The sequence below is a fragment of the Oenanthe melanoleuca genome, chromosome 3 (genome assembly GCF_029582105.1).
Source record: "Oenanthe melanoleuca isolate GR-GAL-2019-014 chromosome 3, OMel1.0, whole genome shotgun sequence".
In the NCBI taxonomy this organism is placed as follows: Eukaryota; Metazoa; Chordata; class Aves; order Passeriformes; family Muscicapidae; genus Oenanthe; species Oenanthe melanoleuca.
The window spans coordinates 20,484,182-20,499,704 of record NC_079336.1 but is presented as its reverse complement, the minus strand read 5'-3'; the positions used below and the strand labels follow the sequence as shown (position 1 = coordinate 20,499,704).

Here is a 15,523-nt window from a genome sequence, read left to right as displayed (position 1 = left end):
GGATAACTGAGTCAAATGTCATGTTCCAAATAATTTTTTCAAGCAAAAATAGGAATTGACCTTAGCATTCCTTATCTTTTATCCTGCACTGTAATCATCAAACATTAACTCTGCAATATGATAAACAAACAAGTCATGAAGCATTTTGATGAGGGCATGCTGAGCAACCTATGCCTAAAGCAATGCTTATTTCTTCTTACTTTGTAGATGCATTTATGATTTAGAATTTTTTAGTAATGCTTACTTAGTTGTAGTATTGTCATTAGAGTGACTGAAATGTAGTTCCTAAGAATTGGGAGATAAATTTTAATATTTATGTTTTTGTGGCTTCCAGAGCCTCCCTTTTGTACTTGAAATGTCCCAGTCAGAAAATACATCTATTTTTTTATTGAACTGGATGGGGCTGACTACAGTTTTATTCAATTTTTAGTTGTCATTAGATTCAGTTTTATTTTTGTATTTTCATGTAACATAAGAAGACCCTGATCAGGCTGTAGCTGCTCAAACTCAGCAAAAAATGAAAGAAGCTCTTTATTTGTAATAGTAACTCTGACCAAGATAATGTTGGTTGATATAGCTTTCTTTAACTTGAAGAAACATGGAGCAAAAGACATGGTGAGAATATGGAAAGGAGTAGTTCAGCTGGAGAAAACATAGCCTTCATATGGAGAAAAAAAAATGACGTTTCATGTTTTAGAAAGCTTCCAGTTGGAGATTGGATTGATAGATGTATTTTTTTTTTTCTCTTGCATATACAATTAGTCCTGAAATCATTATCTCTGCCTCTAGAGTTTCATTCTGACAAAGATAGTGGTTTAAGGCCAGGATACAATTTTTCAGTATCTTGTATTTCCCATAAATGAACACTACAATAAAATGAAACTACAATAAAGATACTAATTAACAGAACTGAGCCATAGTGAAGCATGGAAATTCATAGCACTTGTACACATGTGAAACAGTGATGATCTTACAGGTGACAGAGCTTTTTTTTTAGCTACTGTGTTCATTATGTAATATGGTGGTGTTTAAATTATACAAGATGTACAATATCAAAGAATGTATGTGTTTGCTACCACTCACTGGTTAGAAAAGAGCTGAAATAAATAATAGATTTAAAAGGGCAAGGAGCAGAAACACAGCCTCATTCAGTGTATTTATATCAAATAGAAATTAATTTTTTTTTTTCCCAAACCACTACTTTTTTCAGTGTTTATGGAAAAATCACTAATTTCTTTATATTTCCATTTGTTTGTACCAAGATTTTTTTATCTTGGTACAAATAAATGGAAATATAAAGCAATTATAGTGCTCTCTAGTGAAAACCTAAAACCAGATGGACCTTTTAAATCAAGATCTATTCATTATTTCTCTGACAAGGAAGTGTCGGGCTATTTCCTATTCTACCATGTTCACATTCAGAGCTGAGTTACAATATGGAAAGAATTACTTAAACTCATAGTACTTTAAAATAGTTTCTTCAATACTTTCTTCAATAGTTTCTTCTTCAATAGTTACTTCAATAGTTTCTTTATTCATCTCTGAAGGTTCTTCTGGGCAAAGCCCTTTGCTGGTTGCTTTGAGTGGAAATCATACTGGGCAACTGAACTTCACAAGCAAAATGAATCAGCTGTATCTCCGCTGGTCAACTGATCATGCAACCAGCAAGAAAGGATTCAAGATCCGTTACTCAGGTAAATATTCATGCTTTCCATTAAATTATACTTTGTGGACATACTGTTGTCCACCTAGGCTTAAAGCCATGACAATTGTTTAGTATCAAATAGAACTTGTAATCTAATATCTGTTTCTCTGAAGATAACTTTTTAGAACATATATTTTAAAAGTATGAAATCATTCCATGTTTTAGGTAGGCACAATTTTTTCCTAGTGTGCCAGAGATCTCCAGATTAATATTTCTCCAATTAATACTGCTCTCTGCACCTGTTCTCTTGTCTTATCAGATCTGGAGAGAGGCCTTTGAAATATAGTGGTAGGGATAACCCTTAGATTTACACAGAAGTACTTGGAAATGAGAACTTTTGATCTTCATTAGCCATGCAGTAGTTCACCTGCAATTCAGTACACAATTATTAGGTTTACAAATTCCTAGAGTTGCAGTTCACAACTGCACTAATTCCTCTCTGTGTTCTTCTTCATGTACAAGCAAGAAGTAGGAGAAAATAAACCCTTCGTTTCCTCAATAGGCTGCATATGAATCTGGTAACATTAAAATATATAAGTAGTCTATCTAAATAGTGCCAGAATTATTTCTATTATTAAAAATAAAAATCAAGAAGAAAGACACTGCAGTACTGGATTATGTGTTATGTGTATATATATGGACCCTTACTCAGTTTGGGGCCTGTTTATGATGTCTTCATACACATCTACAGACACATTGCTATTAAAAGCTTGGCTTAGGGATCATTTACATGATGTGAATAGCATATGTGAGAGAGAAAGGTGATAATTGCTGTCATTAACATTTGCTTCTTCTGTGTTTGGACTCGATTAGCAATGTAAAGGTTGTGTGTGTTAATTTTAGTGGCAAATAACTGTCAATATAAATTAAGTAGAGAAAGGAATCCTAAGAACGTTTTAGCAGAACATTTCATGAAGCACCAGCTATCTGCCATTTAGTCATGATAAATGTTCTTAGGGAGACAGTTTTTGGGAAGCTCACACCTTTTCTGTACCATCCGTGTTCTGCCTGTCTAATTTCCAGAAAGTTTCTCTTGTTACTGAAACCAGAGATCAGGGCTCAGCTCAGAGCATAATTATTATTGTTTGGGGAATTTAAGAACTAAGCAGAAACTGTTAGCAGTTTGGAAAAAATTAGTAAAAGCATCATCTTCACCTGTGCCTTTGGATAATTACTAGAGACAGACTGAAACTGAGGGATGGGAAAAGGAAATCTTCTTTCAAGCATGCTGGAGATTAATTTAGTTTTTCATAGTAAAAAAAGCATTTGCAGGACTTAATAGATGGATTGAGATTGTGCAAGAGGGAACAAAGAGAACCTGTCACATCATAGATCTCAAATGTGTGGTAGTGAAAGGAGTGGGCTTTCATTCATTAATTCAAAGTGAGGAATCAATAACAGGGTTACACGAATGGACTTCATGTGAAGGTTTTGGTTTGTAAAGCATCAAATTATTAAGAAGACTGATTTTGGAGGAATGGCAAAGTATTTTGTACCTTTGCATTTACACAAATGACATTTTACAGTACTGAAGAACTGCTAGGCTCAATTCAATTATTATGGCACTAGCTATGACTAACAATAAAATAGAGGGACTGGAGACAGATATGCAATCCTTATGGCTATGTTTTAGGAACAAACAACAGTTTAGCTTTTTCTGCTTCACTAACAGTCAGTGCCAGCATTTTTCTCTAAACTTCTGTCCATTTTACATGAGATTCAATGGAAATAATCAGCATGAAAGAAGAGTAACAGTGAGCAAAAGCATAAACAATTGGATTTGAATCCTAATGAGGGAGAGCAACATCATGAAAGTAGGAAAAATACAAGACCGCAAAGAGGCTATTGATAATGTGGCAGCTGTGACTGAGCCAGCAGGCTTCCTCATGATGAAGAACCTATTGAAATGAATTACTGCCCTCCCATAACCTTTCCCTTCTCTCCAGCTATGCCTGTGCATAAAATTTTGTAAATTGTGGTTTTGTCACAGCTAGATTTCACTCATAGTTACAAATTTTATTCACTATTAAAAAGTGCTAGATGCTTTTATGGGAATGTTTAATATTTTCTTTAGCATACAACCTTAATTGTGTAAGCAGTTTGCTTAATATTAATAATATGTTTACTATCATGTGTTAGAGGATTTTTTACTAAATCTCAGTGTTGGAAAAAAGTTGAGGCATTACAGCAGACGGGTATTCTTTTAAGGGCTTTGACATATTATAGAGGCACCAGCATAGATTTTAGTATAAATTATTCATTTCCTAACAGCACTAATGCCTAGATATTAAATGATCTCTTAATCTAGGGATTATCTGCATAGCACCCCTCTGCAATGTATAACCCTGCATGCACATTCCTGCCCAAACAAGCTAGCATAGAAGAGGTAGATGATTCTTCTTTTTTTTTTTTTTTTTTAATTATTGATAGAAGGAATGAAAGTGCACTACAGTGCACTACAGTCCCTGGCATATCTGCTAGAGGCACAAGGACTTGGAACCAGAAGGGAACTTCATTTGCTACTTTTCAAATTGATGTTGCCACTATAACATTTACAGGCTTTTGTTTAACTTTTGGTTATTCATTCAAAAGTAAATAAGTCAAGGGGTTACTTAGCTAATTCGTAGTCTCTTGCCAATAGTACTATTTTTCCTTATGCCTCAGGTTGAAGTGGCCAAGTTTTTGTAGCAGGAGGTCTACAAGTATGGCTTCTGTGAGAAGCTGCCAGAAGCTTCCCCCATGTCCAAAAGAATCAGGTACAGCCAATTCCTGTGGCTGACCATGGATGGTGGTAGTGCTTCAGCAATAGCACACTTAATATATATATATATATATATACAATCAGCAGCAGCTAGAAGGAGGGAGTATACATGAGAGTGACAACTCTGAAGAAACTAAGGTCAGTGAAGATGGAGGAGGAGGAGGTGTCCCAGGTGCCAAAGCTGAGTTTCCATGCAGCCTAATTGCTCTTTAACCTTAGCACACCACTAAGGCCCACCCAGCTGCTTGCTCACTCCCCCCCCCAGCAAGATACAGGATGGAGCAGAGAATCAGAAGAATAAAAAAGAGAAAACTGGTGGGATTAAATAAACAGGTAAAGTTTAATAAAAAGTAGAACAAATTCCTTTTAAACAAAAGTTGCACATGCAATCAAATCAAAGTAAGGAATTCATTCACCGCTTCCCATTGACAGATGTTCAGCTATTTCCAGGAGAGCAGGGCTCCACCAATCTTAATGGTGACTTGAACATAATTTGCAACAGTGGTCCTTCCTTCTTCTTCTCACAGCTTTTATTGTTGAGCATGACACCATATCTTATGGACTATCTCTATGGTCAGTTGGGGTCAGATGTCCTATCTGTGTCCCCTCCCAAATCCCTGTACATCCCCAGCCTCCTTGATGGTGGGATGGTGTGAGAAGCTGTAAAGACCTTGACTCAGTATAAGTTTTGCTCAACAGTGCTATCCCTCTATTATCTGCACTGTTTTCATCAGAAATCTACAGCACAGCCTCATATTAGAGCCTTTGGAGATCATGAACCTTTTCCTAGCCAAACCAGCGTACCTGGGAAAAGAGGAGGGGAAGGGGAGGCCAGATAGGGCAGAGGCTTTTCACCATTTGGCTTGATTTGTCATTTTCTTACTCTGATCTGATTGATAAAAGATTAAATTAATTTCCCCAAGTCACAAGCCTTTTGTTATATTTTCTTTCCCCTGTGCAGCTGAGAAGGGGAGCAATTCAGAGGCACCCAGCCAAAGTCTAGCCAGCACACTTCTATTATGCTCTTTTAACCTCACATGTAATTGCAAGAACCTTAATTCTTCACCATTCTTTTCTTGTTATATTTAAGCTTTGGGCATGTTAAACAAGTGATCCTACTCCCTCTCTATTTCAATTTAAAATAAAAGAATATTGATTGGTCTACATTTTCCAGTAGATGGTTAGAAGTGACAAGGGAACTGTGTGAAGAAGTTCATCAGACCCTGTATAATTGTTTCTTCCTCAGTTTGTAAACTTTTAGGTGGTGATTTGCACAGCAGGAAGGTCACAGTGGAGGTTTATACAGTACTGTGAATCACAAAAAAATATTCAGGATGATTTACCAATGTTGAACCACCAGTAAGAACAGTTGTCATATAAATGACAGGTTATTTAGTCAGATATTTAGTTTTGGAAGGGGCAGAAATTCACAATTATATCACTAAAGAGGGACTAGGCCTTTACAAATTTATCTTGTCTTTTCATGCTGTTTATTTGTTAGATTTAAAATAAAATGCGTAAGAACAATAATGACATCTTGATCCCTTTTTGTTGCTTGGTTGAGTATTGTTCTCCATTTTGATCCTGTACATTTTAAAGTGAAAAATAACATATGGAATGGATGATCCAGTAATTAAGGAAATGGTTTAGTAATCAGAAAATATATATTTAGCTTTCTTATGTGACCTTACCTTCTGTCTTTAGGCAGGGTCCAATTGCTTATCTATAAAGTGAGTATGACAGTAGGCCTCTACTAAAGTGGATATTTAAAGAATAGAAGCATAAAGACATAAGATTCCCTGGTAATATGACAAAGGCAATTAAATAGCCAAAAGGGAAAGTTATAAGGAAGGAGTATACTGAGGTGTGACTTTTTATTTCTCAACATAAAATCTAGCATGTAAGGTGAACAAAACACTGTTGTATCTAAAGGAAATTTTTTCATTTATTTATAATTTCAAACATAGTACTGTTTCTGTGAATACTTACAAATATCTTCTTCATATTAGTTTTTTGACTGCTGATCAAAGATACTGCTGGGAAAACAAGTCCTTTGCTAAGATAAATTCTCTGATAAAATTTTGTAGATTCCCTGTAGAGAGTGAGTTCTACAAAATCATCTGGGAGGGTTGGACATGGAGTTTAAAAGAATTTTAATTTTTAATCGGGAGTAATTTAATTGAACTTCCCAGAGACAGTGTCTCAAACAGTAAAAAAAACCCCTCAGCATAAATGTTTAAATGTTCCAGCTATTAAGAGAATATGCTTTGTTAAGGGAAAAGTGTAGTCCTGCAAATGCAAGATCAGTGTTTATATTGCTGTCCACACATCAGTTGACAAGTGATATGTTATTTAGCCAGCAGCTATTATCCTGTTGCTATTTGGTGGCAAATTGCAAAAGTTCTGATGTTAAGTGTGCTGAATGTTTTGATTATAAGTGTGTTGAAAATGTTCATTATTTTGTTCATTGTTGCCTTACAAAATACACTGTGATCTAAGAGGTCTTGAAAGAATGTGGACAATATGTCATTGTAAAGTTACTTCAGTCACTGGAGTGGTCATAGGAGTTTATCACATTTTGTGGTAAAACATTGTCATTCCTAGATGAGAGCACTCCTGTATTATTACATCTATTTCAGCTAAGCCTCATGAGATTCCAGGACAGATTCCCCTCAGAAACTGGCTGGGAGAAAAACAGCATTTTATCACAGTGGTCCTTGACACAATGCTTCGGTGTTTTATGAGTTCACTGTACAGATTTCGCTTAAGCTCAAAATTTTCACCCATCTTACAGTATCTGTAGTTTTCATTCTGGCATTCTTCAAGCATTTGCTTACACTTCAGGTCTCCAGACATTCGTTTATTGCTTTGTGGTTTCTGTTAATGTCAGTTCCTGATCCTAGAAATTTTTATGTGTGCTTCATCCTGAGCTCTGAAGGGAGTTCAGTTTAAAATTACTAAGATATAGATTAAGAAGGAATTGCATGTAGACATCACTATTCCTTCACTTTGTCAACAAGTGTACTTTTTACAGCTGTAAAATAAAATACATTTTCAGAAATTTGAGATAATTTGCTTAAAATACTTTTCTCCTTTTCGTGGAGTCTAAACTTAGACATAATACATTTCTGTGAGTGTCAGCCTTTTCTATTCATATCATGCTGCTTTGGCAGCACAAAATACTATAGTTTTAGTGGGACTTTTACATGGGTGTGGGTTACAGGCATTGCTTGTCTGTAACCTTGTTGCTGGCTTCTGACTTGCTGCTAACCTACTGCTAGTACTTTAAAGTGTCATTATTAAGAATTTCTGTAAGAGTGAAAGACGTGTCTGATCTATGTTAAATAAATATTTTAAATATAAGTTATCCGAACATACATGGTGTTCATCACAAAATGCATGCTACATGTTTCAGAAACACTCTTAACAGTCATGAAAGTGTAAAGTTTGATGCTGTGGGAGCACAGCCCCTTTCTGATACATGGGATCTTTTCTGTACTGCTATCTGGTGAAGTTCTCATTGTATTTCAAGGAATCCACCTCACTTAATGTAGTCCCATTCATCATACCTTTTTGGTCCCAAAACTTATACTCATTATGGTCAAAATACCTCTGCCAAAACAGTCTAGATGTGCTCCTCAACCCTTCTTTCTGATCTCCATCTTTTTTCACCCCTCCTTACAAATCAGTGGTAGAAAGCATAAGATTTTTTTTTTATCCAGCTTTTATCTATCTTTCTTTCCCATCTAGCTTACCATCTTAATTCCTCTTGCTTCCTCTTTACAAAGACTCCTCTAATTTGTTATCCTCTTCCTTCCTTTCTTCTGTCCCTGATCTTCTCTTTCTTTGTCTCCTACTAGTTAATTTCATTTGATTTTATAAATTTTTCTTTCCAGTTTTTATTTTGCTGAATAATATTTTACTCTGTCCCCAATCTCAGTCTCTGATGCATCAATATTTTTGGTGCCACTTCTAATGGCTAACCAAGTCCTTCTCTTTCTTTCATTTTCGTCACTTTCTCCTGGTCTCCAGTCCCTACCTTCCTGTGTCTCATCTCTGCACATCTGTCATGGCTGTTCTTCATGGCTCTTAAATCAGCACCTTCATGTCAAATATTCTTTCTCTCTTTTCTCCAGTTATAACCTCTCTACCCTGTCAAACACATTTCATAATTTTATATTCACACTCGAACATCTGTCTTTAACTTTCACAATGGCAGATGACCACAAAGCTTTACCAAGGAATCTTGGTTCCCAGATCTCCTCTTCCCTATTTCCTACAGTCCATGAAGCTGCTGCCACTCACTCACTCACCTTGTGTTGTCAGGTAAAGTGACAGGTAAAATACTGTTACTGTTTAGTAACAGTAGATTGAAGAGATGGTTGAAAACAGAAAATATAGAGGAGTCATCAAGGTATCTGGGAAAGGAGGGTATAGTTTTCTGTAGAATATCTGCAGCAATAAAATTTAGAAATTAAGTATTTTCAAAAGGATGTTGAAGTAAATTCTGAGTGATATTGCTATTTTGTCTTTCTTCTTGTTTTCTTCTAAAAATTTTTTAGTTCTAAAGATTTTTTTTTTTTTTTGCTCACTCTTTTCTGAACACTCTTGATTCACTGGAGAGCTTAAACCATGCTTTTGGGCTCAAGGTATTATTAATTGTTAAAATATAAGCTAAAATCATGACTGATAGATTTCCCCTTTGGCTCCTGAGGAAATTTTCAGTATTTGGACATCATTCTGTGTAATTCAGCAGCCTGAATGTCCCATATTTCATGCCGTTTTAAAGCTTCTCTCTCTGGATGATCATATATATTTATCATTGCAATTAAGCACAGCTAAAACATGGCAATAAATACCCCGGCAGTCAGAACATGAAGTTTAACCTGTTATGTGCATAAAAAACCTATTTATGTCTAGCCAAGAATTTACTGTTAGAATAACAATGTTAGCAGTTTAATAAAATAATTATTAGTCCAGATTAAATGGTAATATGAGGAGATAGACAAAAGGAGATATGAAAGGTACTATAAAGAAAAACAGTATGGTTAGAATTGTTAGTATTACTAGGCTACAGAAAAATAATTTATGTCTAGAATTGCAATACTGATATAATAAATTTGGAGAGTTTTTTTCTGTATTGCATATTTTGTTTATGACTCACTGTTTTTTCTTTAGATTTAGAATATTTAAAATTAAATAATACTTAAGATGTTACTGGACCTGTCTTAATCTGCTAGTTTTGCAGTAGCAATCTTATTTATTCTTGAATATGTTCAAAAGAAAATTAAAGCCATATTTATTGTGTTTCCTTAAATAGTTCCCTTTTTAAAGAGTAATTTGATAATTAATGTAATTTAGTCAGGCAAGTGAGTGTCGCCATTCTTATAAAGGACGCAAACATGGCCCCAAACAATTCTTTTACTGGACTATCTTGGCTTATTTATTTTCATTCTGGATTTATTTTTTTTTCTTTATGATTTCGAGGTTTTTATTTCAAACAATCCCCAAGTTAAAGAATGTACAGAAATACCATTTTGAGAAGAATAAATGTTTTCATTCTACAAACAGACTCATAATTGCAATTCTGTATAAAGTGTGTCAAACTATACTGTACTTCTGCTTGATCTGGGTCTATTTCAGGTATCTATATTCCATCCTTACAGGTATTGCAACCTTATTTTAAAAAATGGTCTTACTCACTTTTTGACACAAAAAAAAACAAAAAAAAAATTGCTTCTTTTACTCACTCAGCACATATCAAAAAATTTCCATTTATATGTCACAGTTCCTCGAGGGTCATGCTGGTCATGAAAACTCCTCTGCAAGAAATATTAATAGAGTAGTGATTAAAGTTTTATCAAGATTTACTTTCAGGTAAAGAGGTGCATTCTGTCTTACTTCAGATGTAGGGTAAATTCAACATTTAAGAAATTGCACTCCATTAGGTTACATTCTTTCTGTAAAAATTAATATAATTGCCAATATCTTTGAGAGAATACGTACAAAAAATTAGCTGCATTTCAACCTGGAAAAAAATGCATCTGAAGAATCAGTGTATTGTTACTTGTCTTATAAACTTTTAACGTATTTGACAAGCTGTTTTAACTTTGACTTACATGTCTAACTGCATTGAAATTTTTATTAATCTGTCTATACTTGGTTTTGTATATTGTGTAGCTCAAATAATTATTTAGTATTTATAAAGTTATCAGATTTGCAGTAGAATGTTTATTGTGAGTGAACTTACTGAACATTCTATGTGCTTCATGATTTTAGCTTCCTTACATGCAGTAGTATAAGCTGGTTTTGATTGAAAATCTTGTTTTTGAACTTCATGATGTTCCTTTATAAGTAGTCTGAATCTTCACTGAGGATTCTAAAAGTATTAAAAAAAATTTAGTGTGGATTTTAGTGGCATTCAAAGTTTATAGATAATCTTAATTTTGTGCATTAAATGCCTTTGTTTTTTTTTTTTTTTTACAATGTCCATTTTTTTTTGTTTTTAGCTCCTTATTGCAGTTTAAACCCTACTTTGAGGAATGGTGGAATTATAAACAAAACAGGTGGTCCTGCTGGAAGCAAAGTTCGCTATTATTGCAAACCTGGGTATAGAATGATTGGTCACAATAATGCGACGTGCAGGCGCTACCAAAATGGCATGTACCAGTGGGATTCTCCTGTGCCAATCTGCCATGGTAAGATGATGCTTTCTTCCTGAATAGACTTCTATAATTTCATTGTAAGGCTATTTCACAAAACAAAGATGCAGCATTGTCAATACTGCTGTATACCAAGAGAGACACTGACATCATGACCTGATCCAAACATACTGACTGGTGTATTTCATGTGTGAAGAGTTGAAGTGTTAAGAGCTATTCATGCAGTCAAGACCAAATGAAAAATATATTTTCAGTACTTTTTCCTTTAGTAATGTTCATACCTACAAACAGACCACAGGTCATGATATTGTTAGCAGAACATTTTATAAAATTCAGTAGTTATAAGGGATTACTTTATTATTTTAGAAAATAACTTCATAACCAGTGATTTAAAGGCATAATTTTAACATTTTTTCGGGGTTTTTTTTTTGTTTTTTTTTCTTGTTACTCATTTTTCTGTTTTTGGGGTTTTTTTTAGCTATCCTGAAGCTGAACCAGGGAGTACTTTACTTGCTGCTCTTGTTAATAATTGTTACTGTTTATCAAATGTATTTACCCCATCCCTGCCAGTGTTCAAGGGCACAAGGCCAGGTTGGACGGGGCTCTGAACAGCCTGGTCTAGTGGAAGGTGTCCCTGCCCTTGATAGGCGTTTGGAACCAGATGTCTTTAATGTCCCTTCCAACCCAAACTATTCTACGATAATATCAGAGACCTGGGGAAAAGGAAAAAGGCAGTTAATTCTATCCATATCATATATGGCCTATTCTAACATGTGTCTGCTTCTAGTCTCCTTTATTTATAGAATGAAATTATTTTATGAGAACCTATTTATATTATAATATATAATATAAATAATATTATATATGACATAAATAATATAATATATAATATAAAAATATAATAACATATTATATTTAAGAATTAAACTTGCATTTACTTAACGCTGTAAGGCATTAACATACATTTGTTTTTGTCTTCTTCAAGAAAATATTTCGCTTGATGTTACATCTCAGTGACGGTTTAGATATTTCTAAAGGAAAAATAAATTAAAAATAAGATAAATAAATAAATAAATAAAAGGCCGGCTGAGATTTGGCACGATGCTTACCTCTTCTGTTGAGGGTATGCTATTTGTAAGAAAAGTAAAAAGTGGCAGAAATTTGGCTACAGTTGAAGAACTTGAAGGAATATGGTACCTATCTTTTATGCAGAGTAATTTGGCAGTTAAATATTTATTCTGGATGAGCTTTTTCCTGCAGAGAAGGGCCATATGGCTATACTCTACTAGTCCAGGGAGAAACTCAGTCTGTCAGTGTGCCACAAGCAGGATCTGTGTGTGCTTCCAGAATCCAGGATGTCTTCTAACCTCATATGCCATCATATTACATGGTGTAATGCCACATATGTGCCATATATGATTTGATATGGCAAGTGATTCTGTTTGATATTCCTGAAGGTCACTAAATTATGGGAGAATATGTGTGTGATCTGGATGTGAGGTAAATTTAGGGACAAATGCAGCTTTTGGACTTAATTTAGCTGCATTTAGGTGCCTTTTCTGGTGCTGGCGTCAAAACTGAAAATTCAGACATTTGTACTAAAGAACCTGGAATAATGAATAGGCCTACAGCTTGGGATCAGCAAAGTGGAGGATAAAATTCTGTTCCAGATTAAAACAAAATTGTAACATCTATACATGGGATAAAGTTTTGATTAATTTGCTTAAACATAGAAGTCTTGTGTCATTTTCAGTGCCTGAAGTGTTTTAGTTCATTTCCATCTGCTACTAGAGAAAGGTGCAAACTCTGGGGTCATAGGCACTAGACTTGCAGGATGTCTTGGAAGTTTAAGAATCCCAGGTAGCTCTAGGCAATGGGAAAAGAAAACAAGCCCCCTCTGCCTAAACTGTTGCATTGGTCTGGTCAATACTGTCACTGAAACTTTGGGAGCTAATTTGCTGGTTAGCTGGCAGGTGTCTTTCCAAATGGTACTGAAATTTTGGTGTTTTTATCTGGAGCTCAGTTACTTTAAGAATGTGAGGATAGAGCCAGTATTCTGTTGTTAGTCTGGGAGAGTGGGGCCATAAATTTAAGGAAGCCCTATATTTTACTTCTAACCAGGATTTAAGATCTTGTGATTCCTCAGATGTCAGAAATTATATGCAAATGTATCCCTTAGCTTTCTACTGCTTATCTATCCAGACAATACTAGCCTTCTACTGCTACTTCTACTATTATTCAGTCAAACAGCAGAGTTCTGTATAATGAAAATATGACCCAGCATTCTTTTTTTTTTTTTTTTTTGGAACTGTCTAATGTTAAGAGTTTTCTTTTGCATTTTTAGTTTTTACATTTTAGGTTCAAAATTTTCAAAATTTTCTGTTCACAATGGTACAGAAAGTATTTCAAATTTGCCATTCTAACCATGAAAATTATCCAAACATAAGAGGTGTTTGAATGGAGAAAAAGGTTCTTAAAGAACTTAAGAAAAGAGTCCCCCATTTTAAGGATAACATTGAATAATTCACAGAAAAGAGGAGGGAAAATGTGCAGATATGTGCAGGATTTGAGATAACATTCCAGGACTTGGTAATGGATAACCAGGGATAAAGGAGCCTCAGAAAGTAATAGATTCTGAACAGAACTTAAGAGGACTCAAGAAAATTTTAAAATACTTCAGACACTGTATCTGCCCTTATTTTATCACTATATGCAAGGAGGAGCTTTGAAATTTTAGCAATGTAGCATGTTCACATATACATTTTCCTTGAATTTTAAGTGTATTTATATTTTCATCAATATATGTGGCTGTGCATATATAGATTTCTGTAAACAATGGGAGAAAATAATATTTGCAAGATAGGTTGTTTAATCTTTACTGTAAATTTCATATAAATGTAAGAGTCCTCATATTAATATGTAGCTTTACAACTCTTGCACAATTATTTCAAATGATATGTCTGAATGAGGCATATGTTTAAAAAAAACCTGTGAAATGGAGAGCATATTTAAAATTTATTTAGTACATGTTATCAATATGCTTTCTCTTTGAAAATTAATTAAAATTACACATTTGATCCAGCTCATGGATTTCATTATAGGATCTTTCTAAATAAAAACGCCTTTGATTAGTTCAGAAATTTCTGTAGAACCAATCCTGCAGGGTTACATTTGTAATTAATAACTGGAATATGTCAGAATTAATTTTTGAAATCAAGTTTGTTCATATTATCAAAAAGGGTAATTATTTTTTGCGTATCTATTGCAAAAACATCTAATTTGAATATGAAAACATCTAATATGATTTAATCTGATAGTGTCAGATGATATTTTTCAATTCCAGTCTTCTCAAATGCAAATGTATGCAATAATGTCCTGAATGCTGTATAAAGAACTTGACTCCTGTCTCAGAAATTCAAACTTACTGTTATTATTTTTATTTCATTTCTGAAGTGAAGAGAGCCACATGAGTCATATTACATTCAAAAGAGGTATGGAGAGATAATAACAATTCTTATATAATAACAGTAAGTAGCTGCTGAGAGGAAATAGTAAGGCCTCAGTAATGATACTGGCAATGGCATTTGCTAGCTGCTGAATTAGCTCATGTAGAGATTGCTATGCTGGGGGAGAGTAGGAAAAGAAAAATGAGGCTAGGAATGAAGAGACAACAAGAGAAAATATAAGAAAAGCTTGGCAAGAAGAGCAGCTAGAATGGGAAACTGAAAGCAGGTTCTGAGGGTGAGACATGGTACCAGGGAGAGTGCAAAAGTGGCCATGTTCCTCTGGCAGGCATTAGCACATGCCCCTCTTTATCCCACCTGTTCTTCCCATACAGGACTCAGCTTTTGACGTTGTTCTTCCTGATTTTTCCTGCTCATTCTTAAAAAGCACTAAAAATAATTTTAAAGAGCCTTTAAAAACCCTTGTCTGCCCTTTACCATTTGAGTTACTTTCTACTAGTTTTATAAAACAAAACTGAAAATATCTACTTAAAGGAAGTTCTCATCTGGATTGTAAGAACTTGGAAAAGCTCAATATCTATGACAGAATCATGATACAAGTATAGCTGATGCCAGTAGTTCCTGCTTAAAATGCTGGTTCCAGGTACTGTCATTGTGCTTACCTCTGTGCTTGAAGTGTATAGATGTACATTGTGGAGCTTGAGATCTTTGTACTTCTGCTGTACTGAACAAAGATTATTCCAGGACCTGACTGTGCTCCATGTCTCCCCTGAGAGAGTGGACTTGAAAATACCCATTTACAGTTTGCACAAGACCTATGGCAGAGGCCACCAAACTAGTTCTTCATAAAATTAAGTGTTTTGTGGTTTTGGGCATAGAATTAAGCTTGGACATTTTACCTTTTTGGTAAATGTTATTATGCAAAACTTTC

The 15,523-nt window shown here is 34.6% G+C and overlaps 1 protein-coding gene across 1 annotated transcript in view; it reads left to right on the top strand.

Moving 5' to 3' along the window:
* CSMD1 (CUB and Sushi multiple domains 1) overlaps positions 1-15,523 on the top strand; it is a 1,037,656-nt gene that overhangs the window by 944,871 nt on the left and 77,262 nt on the right. Inside the window, exons 48-49 of the mRNA XM_056488498.1 lie at positions 1,548-1,694; positions 10,976-11,164. Of these exons, the coding sequence (XP_056344473.1) occupies positions 1,548-1,694; positions 10,976-11,164 (336 nt within the window). The remainder of the gene's footprint in view (positions 1-1,547; positions 1,695-10,975; positions 11,165-15,523) is intronic.